General features: G+C 39.3%; 1 protein-coding gene across 1 annotated transcript in view; it reads left to right on the top strand.

The window, feature by feature from the left end:
- The window catches only part of dnajc11a (DnaJ (Hsp40) homolog, subfamily C, member 11a), a 14,829-nt gene extending 7,145 nt beyond the window's left edge, over window positions 1-7,684 (top strand). Inside the window, exons 10-16 of the mRNA XM_014010924.1 lie at window positions 949-1,065; window positions 2,665-2,820; window positions 2,951-3,020; window positions 3,250-3,307; window positions 5,544-5,686; window positions 6,926-7,055; window positions 7,228-7,684. Of these exons, the coding sequence (XP_013866378.1) occupies window positions 949-1,065; window positions 2,665-2,820; window positions 2,951-3,020; window positions 3,250-3,307; window positions 5,544-5,686; window positions 6,926-7,055; window positions 7,228-7,253 (700 nt within the window). The 3' untranslated portion in view covers window positions 7,254-7,684. The remainder of the gene's footprint in view (window positions 1-948; window positions 1,066-2,664; window positions 2,821-2,950; window positions 3,021-3,249; window positions 3,308-5,543; window positions 5,687-6,925; window positions 7,056-7,227) is intronic.
- Window positions 7,685-11,187: the final 3,503 nt, after the last annotated feature.

Raw genomic sequence — 11,187 nt, 5'->3', positions numbered from 1 at the left:
CGTGCGTGCGTGCGTGCGTGCGTGCGTGCGTGTGTGTGTGTGTGCGTGCGTGTGTGTGTGTGTGTGTGTGTGAGAGAGAGAGGCAGAGAGGCGCAGCACCCTCTGACTGCTGCAGGGGCGTGTCATAGAGAGACTTTTATACCAGAACACAGCCTCTGTGACGAAACCGTGGAGAAGACACGTCACCGTGGAGAGCCGTTAACCAATATGCAAATTAGCCTGCAGTACCACTGCTCTACCCATATGAGCAGCAAAAACACGTTTTTAGACCAAATATTACAGATTTGAACAAATACGCACAAAAACATCAAAATTAGCACAGAAACAGTACTATATAACATTTTAGACACATTCTAGGCAGTTTATCAGCTAAAAATAGTACATTTTGGGGTAAGTTACTCTTTAATATTCTGCCGCCACCATCCAACCAAGACCATGATACACTTTCACCACCCTCCAATCAAGACCTTAATACACTTCTTCCACCCTCCAACCAAGACCACAATACACTTCTACCACCCTCCAACCAAGACCTTAATACATTTCTACCACCCTCCAACCAAGACCTTAATACACTTCTACCACCCTCCAGCAAAGGCCACAATACACTTCTACCATCCTCCAACCAAACCCATAATATGCTACCACTGCCCTCAAGCCAAGACCATGATACAGTTCCACCACCCTCCAACCAAAGCCTTAATATGATGCCACCAACCTCCAACCAACCAAGACCATGATACACTGCCACCTCGATAATGAATTCCCATAACCTTTCTACAGAAGTTTTACACACTCAGTCCTTTACAATCGGTCATACATAATAGAGAGCTATGCTTAAGACACACTTGAAGACCTCACCAAAACCTTTCAAAGCCTATCTAGTCCTGCTGATGTTGTTTGTTGTTACTTTTTATAGAGGTTGTGACTTTTTTGTAAATGTGACAGATCCGGTTTCTTTGGGACTGTGGTAGAGTACGGCGCTGAGAGGAAGATCAGTCGACACAGCGTGGTGGGGGCTACCGTCAGAGTGGGAGTGCCCCAAGGTGTCTCCCTAAAGATCACGTAGGTTCAGATCCTTGCTCCAGTTTCTTGTTTTCTGTTTCCAGAGGTGTATTTTTCTGTGCCATARCGTTTCTACAAGTCAAAGCGTAATCATGATGTCAGGCAGATAAATAGTTTGATTAGACTGGGAGCTTTTACAAACATATAGTAGTGCATGTAGTGATGCTGTTTGTCTGAGCTATAATAGCCTATATGCCACGGTCATTAATGATGTATTTCCGATAAAATTCTTGCCACGCTCCTCCCTTCCACTCCCTGCTTACTGCCTATGTTTTYAGCGTTAGCTGCTAGTACTCGTACTGATGGTGGTCAAAGGATCCGGTGGCGCCGGTGCATTGCAGCCTCGCTTCTGTCAGTGTGCCCCAGGGCAGCTGTGGCTACAGTGTAGCTTGCCATCATCAGTGTGTGAATGTGAGTGTRAATGGTTGAATGTCTGTTAGTGTTAAGCGCTTTGGGGTCCGGAGGGACTTGAAATGTGCTCTATAAGTTCAGTACCATTTACCATTTATCATTTACTAGTCCGTGAAAAAGTCACAAAAGTTAAAGCATCTGTGATCTACTGGTATAAAACATGWGTTCTGTTGTGTGCTGTTGTCCACTAAGCAGCAGATACGATCGAGTAGTTAGTTTTTATCCATTTTCCTCTTGATGAGGAGKGGACAGCTGTGGATCATAGCATTACATGCAAAACTTATCTTTAAAAGCTCACGCTTGCATTTGTAATCGGCATTTCTAACCTGAGGATATTCAAGAGTCAGCATCAGAAATGAGAAGAYGGAGGTTACAAAMGGGAAATGTACATTTATCCCCTTCACTGCCAAGACGAGAGAGGTAAGACCACCTCCACACGACAGCTAGCAGGAAGYTAACACATCAGCCGGTTAAGGTAGGTGTATGTGCGTGCGCGTTTGTGTTATATGAAGTGTTTTTATGCRACTTTGTCATGAGTTTTATGCAAAATTAAAAACTTGTTAGAGTGTATATYACAGCATAGACTAAAGCCGAATGACGAGCGCGCCCCTCCCACTCCTCCCCCAAGCACCGAGATCAGCAGAACCTCCGCCTGATAATCATTACGTTTTCAGTTCACTAACATCGGGGAAAACGATCCAAACCAAACAAGTAGCCCTTCGATTTAAAGCCCAGACTCTGCTCTTTCCAACAAYATAAGTGTCACAGCTCTACATGAAAAATTCACAGAACAAGCAGYCACAGAATAGCAAAAAAGGCTAAATTCTGGAAYCATAAACACGAAAGTCTTTCCTTTGTTTTTTTGGCTTTAATTCACTTTGGAGTGATTTTTTTTCCACTTGGCTGGACCTGTACGTCTACTGTGTTAATGTTGGTACATGTAATATGCTAATTCTGTACTGTGGAGATCATTGAGAGTCGTTGTCGGGTGAAAAAATCTTTCGCTAACACTGTGTTGACCGTGAACCAGAAGTGTTGGGAGTGGCATCAAGTGATGGGCCAGATGTCCGTGGCATATAGGCTATTTCCTGTCTATTCTGAAGAATGGGAGACAATTACACTTTTCTGTGTTTTTTTCTAGTGAGTCCTGGAAGTAAACATAAAATAAAACCAATCCTCTGTTTGCAGATTAAACAGAGCCAGTCAGACCTACTTCTTTCCTATTCACCTCACTGACCAACTCCTGCCCAGTGCAGTATTTTATGCCACAGTTGGACCACTGGTTCTCTACCTCACCATCCAGCATCTCGTTATCCGGCCTTACTTGCGGGCCCAGAAGGAAGAGTAAGAAAACCCTCCCTTTGTGTTGTTTGCGTCATACAAACATCGCTGCTCGAACTGTCATATCTTGTGTTATTATAGCCGGTTTTTTATTAGCTCATTTTATTTATCTTTTTTTATTCTTGTTCCATAGAGAGTTGGAGAAGCAGAGGGAGAGCTCAGCCTCTAATATATCCAAGAAGAAACGGGAGGCAGAGGCTGCTGTGAGTTGTTCCACACACGTATTTTTTAGTCGCGGTGCCAGTCAAAAATTAATGTTTGCTTCTAGATGTGTGTGTGTGTGATTGTCAGAAAAACATTCATTTTATCAGTCATCATGGTAAAGGGTTTAGATTGGATCAGATAACATGCAAATTATTAGTAAAAGTTGCTAGTATAATCCATAAAATATAAAATCTTCTTGTCCTCTGTGCGCCTCCTTTATCTCCACAGGTTTTRCTCATGCAGGAGTCTGTGCGCAGGATTATTGAAGCTGAGGAGTCAAGAATGGGTAAGAACAGTAATCCTTAAGAAATGAGTTTATTGTAGAAAACRTTTTGAGGCGAGCTGTAAAAAAGTGTTTAGTTCTCAACTATTCTATCTGGTTTGGGTAAAATTTGCATGATTGTAAATTTCTCACTTAAATACCRTTAACATTGAGATGTGTAACATTTTAGTCATCAGTTTTATTCTTCACAGACACAATGATAGGTGTGGTGTTAGCGTTTTGTCATGGGATTAAAAAATGAACTTAAGTTTGAAGTATTGGTCAAATTAAATGCTTATCAATCCTTTAAAGACTGCATATCCCTTGTACTGATAAAAGACGTAGTTTTGGTCAAACCTTGTAAAAGACATTAGGCATTGGCTCATGTGATATTGTGAAATATTGCATTTTGGTGCTAAGAGTGGGCATTGAGGACTTTCAACTACTACCTCGCCAAATCTTAATATGTGTAAAATTGACTGAATTCTAGGTAATGTTTTGTTTTTTTAAGGTCACTTAGCTGGAGTGACTATCTTGAATTGGGTTGACTCCAGAAGTTAATCAGTTGTAGAGCTACATCCAGTGATTACTTTCTGGGAGTTCCATTAAAATTTGTCCAGTGGTTTGTGAGATATTTTGCTAACAGACGATTTTTAAAAACAGCTCTTGTGTGATCCGTTAGCGCTCAGAGGATGTGTTGAGTATGACACTGCATTTTAGCTTGAAATGTTTCATTAACACTACAAAGAAACGTATACAGATATTGGCAAAAATATTAAAACCTATAGCCTTTGACTGCAGGCAATAATTATCACAATGTCCGAGGTTTCTTACTGCGTGTTGAGTTAACGGTGACATATAACTGGTGCACATGCATAACTCTGTTCAAGGCATAAGAAACTACAGTTTTTCACATAGACAAAATTGATTCAAGTTGTTTGGAACCATTTTTATGTCACCYGAGTTTCCTCCATCTTTTTGTTTTCTTAAATGGAAGATGATCAAAAGCTGCAGTTCAAATAACAACGCTGTACAAAATCATTTGWATCACTAAAATTGCTTAGGTGCTACGTGATGATGAATAAAAACATTTTTACAAGGGTTTTGTGGCTCCTTCAACATCAATATGACTYCATACACTCCAGCCTTCTGCACTGAATTGAAATATTGTCAAATTCAACCTTGAAACAATTCAATCTGCACATGTTTTTTCAGAAAAACACACACAAGCACCACTTCAGACATGCTGTCACTGATCAGTGGCTCCGAGATTAAAGAGAGTCTTTTTGTAAAAATATCTTTGCCACTCAAAAGTTCAGAGACAAAATTCAGGGGACTAAATCAGGCAGAGTGGGACGTGATTTAAAAAAAATGCAAGTTTAAAAAGGTTTAAAACAGAAAACAGCAGAATGTAGTTCATTAGATTTGTATTGACCAAACCTTTTCTTGGTAATAAGCCTTTTTGGTTTGCTTTTGGTAAGCTAACAGCAGATGGTGTTGTTTTCACAGGAGAGGAGTGTAGCTCGATGTATTTTCCTCTGTTGTGGTTTTCTGTGTTTTTGAGTTTCAGTGTCCGTTCAGATGATTTTTCAGGACAAATGTCCACCATTTTGGACTGCAGCTGGTGATGATAGTTATTGTTCTGCTGAGCTGCAGCTACTTCCACAAAACCTAGTGGAAAATGTGCTGCTCTCTCTCCAAGCTCACACAAGTCWGATCTGGACAAGGGCTTTGTTTTCAGCTGCAGTTCATCGTGTGTCAGGCAAGGCAAGAAACTATAATGTTTAGTATTTATTTGGCAGCACGATGGATTAGTGGTTAGCACTGTTGCCTCACAGCAAGAAGGTTTAATGCCCTGTTTGGACCCAGGGTCTTTCTGTATGAAGTTTGCATGTTCTTCTGGCGCTTGTGTGGGTTTTCTCTGGATGCTCTGGTTTCCTGTCTCAGTTCAGAAACAAACATGTTGGGTTGCCTACAGGCCCTGGCCTCCCGTGCAAAAAAATATCTGTGATCTAAATGGGATTTGCCTGGTTTAATAAAAGTAAATGAATACTTTTGTAGAAAAATACAAGGCAGATAAAGTATTTCAGTTTATTTTTTCTTAAATGCAATTTTAAATAAACTACACTGGATTGAAAGTTTTTGTGTCTTCAGTGGAGATCATTCAAAACTTAAATTGCGCTTGCTTTTGCTCTTCATCCTTTATTGATTTTAAAACTCAGGGGTCACGTTGTAACGTTTGTGCCATTTCCTAAATCAGGTCTGATCATCCTCAACGCCTGGTACGGCAAGTTTGTGACCGACAACAGCAGAAAACACGAGAGGGCAAAGGTCATTGATGTGACTGTGCCGCTTCAGTGTCTGGTGAAAGACTCCAAACTCATCCTGACTGAGGCCTCAAAGGTAAGAACCTGAAGGAAAGTCGGTCTGAAACGGGCTTGGGCGGTGGGACGGTGTCGTGGCATAAAGTACTGAAATACTTTGATGGGTTTTTTTTTTTAATTATGATGGTATTTTAACCCTCTGGAGCCTCATCACATGAGCTGTTTAAATCGCTCTTGCCAGAAAAAAACACCTTCTTTGAGACTGTTTCAATTTGTGTCAAACACAGAGACTTCAAACTATACACCAGTTTTTAAATTGTGTTGACAGGCCAAGTAAAACAACTTTATTTTCCCCCAACATGACTGTCCTGTTTAAAGGCTGCAGCAGCAAGCAGAAGGAAACGGTCTCATCGAGTCTCATGGACTCGGCTTAGTTCGCCCTCAGTCTCTTCTTTCTAGGGCTGCAGCTAACGATTATTGTAATAATCAACTAACCTGTCGATTATTTTTTCAATTAATCAAGTTTCCGTCCAAATCATTAAAAAGCTTAATTACATAAATATAAGTAGATATAAATTAATTTAATTCCTGTAAAAATTAGGGATGCAAGTTATCAATTAATGTTAAGTTGTCTGAAGCTGATTCATCTTATAAATTGACTAATGATTAATTGATAAGCAGCCATTTTCTTAAAAACCAGAGTTTTCTATTGAATCAAGAGGATCTTTTCATAAAATGAAGGATTTTTTTAATAATATGCTAAATTCAAAAAAGTAAACGTTTTCACAATTGATTTTGGCAGCCCTATTAAACACTGACTGGGAACAAAAACCAAAAAATGTGGATTTCTCATACATTAATAAACTTGGTTATAGCTATAAATCATAAAACAGAAGTTTAATAGGTTGCTGAATGAGGAAAACAGAAAAAAAAAGAATAAAATATGATTTTTAGATGTAAAACTATTATTAATTTGTTATTATAATTAGAATTTATTAGCATTTAGAATTTATGATTTTTCTCTAATTCTTTACGTTTTGCTTCCTTCTTGTTGGTTTTGTCTGTGGCTAAAACAGTGTTACATGACGCAGTAAGCGGTTCTGAAGCAGCCCCCACCATCCCTCCCCTACTGAGTCAGACCAGGAGTTCTGCTCGGGTCTTTTCTTTCATACTGAACGTTTTTGCTGCTTATCAAATAACTTTGAGCCTCGGTCAGAAAAAAAAAGTTGAATGAAGTTSGGTGGCAATGGAAAAACCGCCCCAACCCTTGTTCTGTGTAAGAATCTATCACAGCTCTCCTTGTCTTGGCTTTGTCCAGTCAGGACTCCCTGGCTTCTACGACCCCTGCGTGGGGGAGGAGAAGAGCCTGAAGGTGCTGTATCAGTTCCGAGGAGTCATGCATCAAGTCCTGTCAGGAGACACAGAACCACTCAGGATACCAAAGCAATGTAAGTCTCTGCAGCAGCAAACTGACACTGACTCAGAGGGTCACCCCAGCAGGTCATTGACGATTTACTTTATGTACTATGGTAGAATATTTTCATTTATTTATGTGTTTTTAAAAGTACACCGCTGTAGTTTTACTTGCAGTCTGACTTTTTTTGTTTGTTTGTTTTCCAGCTCACAGGATCGATGCAGACACATAGAGGCTCCTCTTCTGGCCAAAAAGACTCATCTCTAGATTGTTGGACAGAAAATGGAGAAACCTACATTTTAGATACAACCATGGAAAATAAGTCTTTGTTACACAGAGAAAAAAAAATAATTTAACTGTTTGTCTTTATATTCCTTTAAATACTGAGGATGAAATAAAATCATCACAGACTGGATTCATTAGAACCAGTACACATGGACAACGCCGTGGCCTGCTAATGTGACTAAATGAATGGTTATCATGCTAAATCAGGGTTCTGCTCGTATTGGTACCCATTTAGTTCTTGTTTTTGGTATGGCTTGCAATTTTAGACAGAGTTCTACGTACTGTATTATACAAAACTTGCAGTGCCTATATGATGGAAGACAAAAGCATCTCTGTTTATTTGCCATATAATTAAAAACCTTTCTATAACATTGCTCAGAAAGCCTTTTGCATTAGTTGTGTTTTTGGAATCTTTGTGATTAAATCAAACTAAAGATTTAGTTGTTGAAGTGCTTGAGAAAGACATGTTGCTTTACAACCTTGACTATAAAATGATTTTGGGGGTGGGGGGGTACTGTGTCTTTAACGTTACACAACATAAGAATTGCTTTCAAGATATTTTTTTATTAATGTACAGCAAGTCTCTAGTTGTCTCCACAGGCTTGGTACATCCAAACACAGGAATGTTTTGTCCATTCCTCGTGAACTTCTCCAGCTCCTTTCTTTTGGATGGGTTCTGCTTTTTAGTTTTTAAATCAAACCAGAGGCACTCGGGTGGACTGAGGTTTGACTGGGTCATTCCAGGTCATTGAAGTAGTTGTYCTCAAACTGGTGAGGGTTGCTTCAGTGGAATGTTTAATATCTTTGTCTCTGGACGAATCAACCAGGTTTCCCTAAAGCATGATGCTCCCAYCACCGTGCTTCGCTGAGGAGATGACRGTGTCAGCATGTTGAGGTGGCAGGTTTGCTCCGCGCTTGGTGGTCTCATCTGATGTTATCACCTTCTTCAGTGTGCATTTTGGTAATGTTCAAACTGTCTTTATTCTTTTTATTTTTATTTTTTAATCTGATTTTTTTTTTCTTGGCCATATTTTCTTAAAGCTGGGCTTAATTTAATGGATTTAAGATACATATTTATGTAAACAAACCAATATCCTGATCAGCCCACAAGTTTTTTCTGACCAGCGTGGAGTGTGCCTTCATGTTGTGTCTTACTTGATGGTAGCTCTTACTACTTGGAGTTGTTARTGTTGATTCAAGGGTCCCATCAGAACTGGTGTATGAATACTTTGTTTAATACTTAGGTTGCCACAGGTGAATCATGCATTGCCTGGCCCCCCCCCAAAAAAATGGTCACACTAATATTTTGTTGGACTGCCTTTAGCTCTGATTCGGGCACTCATTTGCTGTGGCATTGTTTGGATAAGCTCTAATGTCACAAGATTTATTTCCATCCAGGGTTGCATTAATTTTTCACTAAGACCTTGCATAGATGATGTTAGAGTCTGACYGCTGCACAAAGCCTTCTCCAGCACATCCCAAAGATTCTCAGTGGACTCTGGAGACAATCCATGTGTGAAAATAATGTCTCGTGCTCCCTGAACCACTCCTGGTATTGTCATGTTGGAGTAAGGTTGTGCCATCAGGGAAGAAACAATCCATTGATGGAATAACCTGGTCATTCAGTATATTCAGGTAATCAGCTGACCTCATTCTTTGAGCACAGACTGTTGCTGAACCTAGACCTGACCACCTGCAGCAAACCTACATTATAGACCTTAGTTACATCCAGGTGGACACTTTGCTTTTGGCCGAGCAGTGTGTTTCTTTAATGATGTGGCTTTTSATGGTCATGRTTGTGCCTCAAGGCAAAAGGAGTAYTTTTTACTTTTGTATATTTTAGAAATATTTAAGTTTGGTATTTGTTTTGCCCCCCCACTTCCCTTCTAATTAATCGGAAGTATTTTGTGTAGGCTAGTGACTTATCAAGTAGAGAATTTCTTTAGATTCCAGGCTTTAAGGGCACTAAACCTAGACCATCCAGGGATTTCAACACTAGAAATACTTCCTGTTAGTTCACCATAAATATTATTTTACTCAGTGAAAAGTGTTGACTTTAATATATTAGTTTTCTCATGAAAACAGAACTAAGTTTGTACAATAATGTGTGAAYGATACATTCAGCAGCTGCTGCTTGACAAAGGGCTGAATTGAAAGCTAATCTTAGCTCAGCAGGAAGACGTGACGGATCAAGGCGACAGCTGCCGTTGGCACCCTGAGTTGTGTTATATTGAATGTTTCACTCCATTTATTTGTGGGGAAGTGTTGCTTTGTGGAGAATTCTAGAGCTTTGGATAATTATTAGCTTGCAAATGTTTCACTGGATTCACAGATTTGTTTTTACACATTATTGATTCAGGTTGAAACAGTAACTTTTCCTTTGAGTCCATGGGCCAGTGGTAAGATTGGTATAAAAAAAACTTTATTTTTATTTTTTTTGGTTGTTTGTTTGCTTCAGTCTCCTCTTTAGGAAGTTTAATTAATTTAGGCTTGAAGGACAAATATTTTAGAGTGGCACTCCAGTTCTAGATGATCTATGATGGGGCTACAACTAAACCTGGCATGTCCATAACTTCATTTGATATAAAGATGGTAGATTTGTTTTTAATTTAAAATCGAATTTATTTTAAATTAGATCATAAATTGTGTTAAAGAAGACGGTATTAATTGACTATCTAGATATTCGGCCCCTGAGCTGTTGGCTTTCAGTAACTGTGGCCCCCCTGACTAATTTAGTTGAGTAGCTCTGCTGGTGCCATGTAAGCAGGTCGGCGGTCGATGGAGAGTCTGTGGTCGATTCCTGACTGCATAATTTAGCTGTTTAATACTGTTGCATTAAAGGATAAAAACTACTTTAATTTCTAAGCTTGGAAAAGTAAATTATTATTATTTAACAAAGAAATGATTGTAGGCTATACAGTGAGGTTCATGTCAATTTTAAGATATCAAAATATTCTACAACGTACAGTCTACATTTCAACAATACTTTTTTTTATAAATTATTTCAGCTGAAAAAAAAAACCTGTAATCCCTCCCTCGCTCCAAAAACTCAGAGCTCACTCCATCAGCACAAAACAATTTAGCGTACGAATGTATGTATGGTATGTCTGTACAGACAAAAAAATATAAAAAAGTGTCTAGTAATTAGGAAAACGTAGAAGATAAATTTAGTGTATGTGTCACTGTGTTTAACACGATGTAGGGTGGCGTATGAATTAGTTTTCCATAACCAGGTTGTTGCTCAATAGTTTGATCCATTCGTTTATCTTTGGTCTTTCTGGGTTCTTCCAGTTCAAAGCAATCATATTTAGCCTGTAAAAAAAACTCCTTTGATTTTATTGGCGGTTGGGCGCAAACAGGGCGGGACCAAAGTATTTTGTGTGGGTTACATCCAGGAGCAGATCTACAGGAGGGTGGGGGGGGGGGGAACTGCCCCCCTGTTGTAGCGCCTTGCCCCCCCCAGCAGCCCCTCTACTTTTATGATTCTAAAATATTTGTAATTACTGTTTTTTTATTCCAAAATCCCATTGCAACCACTAAAATAAATATTTATTTACCAAAAATCTATAATTTTGAATATAATCTGAGGCCCCTGAAAAGCTTAGTTACGGCCCTGCATCAAACACTGCCTGCCGCTCCGCAGGCGGAACATGTGTCACATGAGGCAGTCTGTCTGCTGCAGAGTGAAGTCACTGAGCTGCTAACTTTCTGCAGTTGAAGTAAGTTTCTCTAGCTGATGTTTTAACACACAACAGTAAAGTTAGGTTTGCAGTCAATGAAAAATCTGCTAAAGTGTTACACATCTGTAGAAGTCTAAAGGTGTGTTATGAAATTAGATATTCCAGACTTAATAAATATAGTCTATATACTGTATATATATT

The sequence above is a fragment of the Austrofundulus limnaeus genome, unplaced genomic scaffold (assembly GCF_001266775.1).
Source record: "Austrofundulus limnaeus strain Quisiro unplaced genomic scaffold, Austrofundulus_limnaeus-1.0 Scaffold75, whole genome shotgun sequence".
NCBI classification, from domain to species: Eukaryota; Metazoa; Chordata; class Actinopteri; order Cyprinodontiformes; family Rivulidae; genus Austrofundulus; species Austrofundulus limnaeus.
The sequence above is the reverse complement of the archived record's forward strand: the minus strand, read 5'-3'. Positions and strand labels throughout refer to the sequence as shown.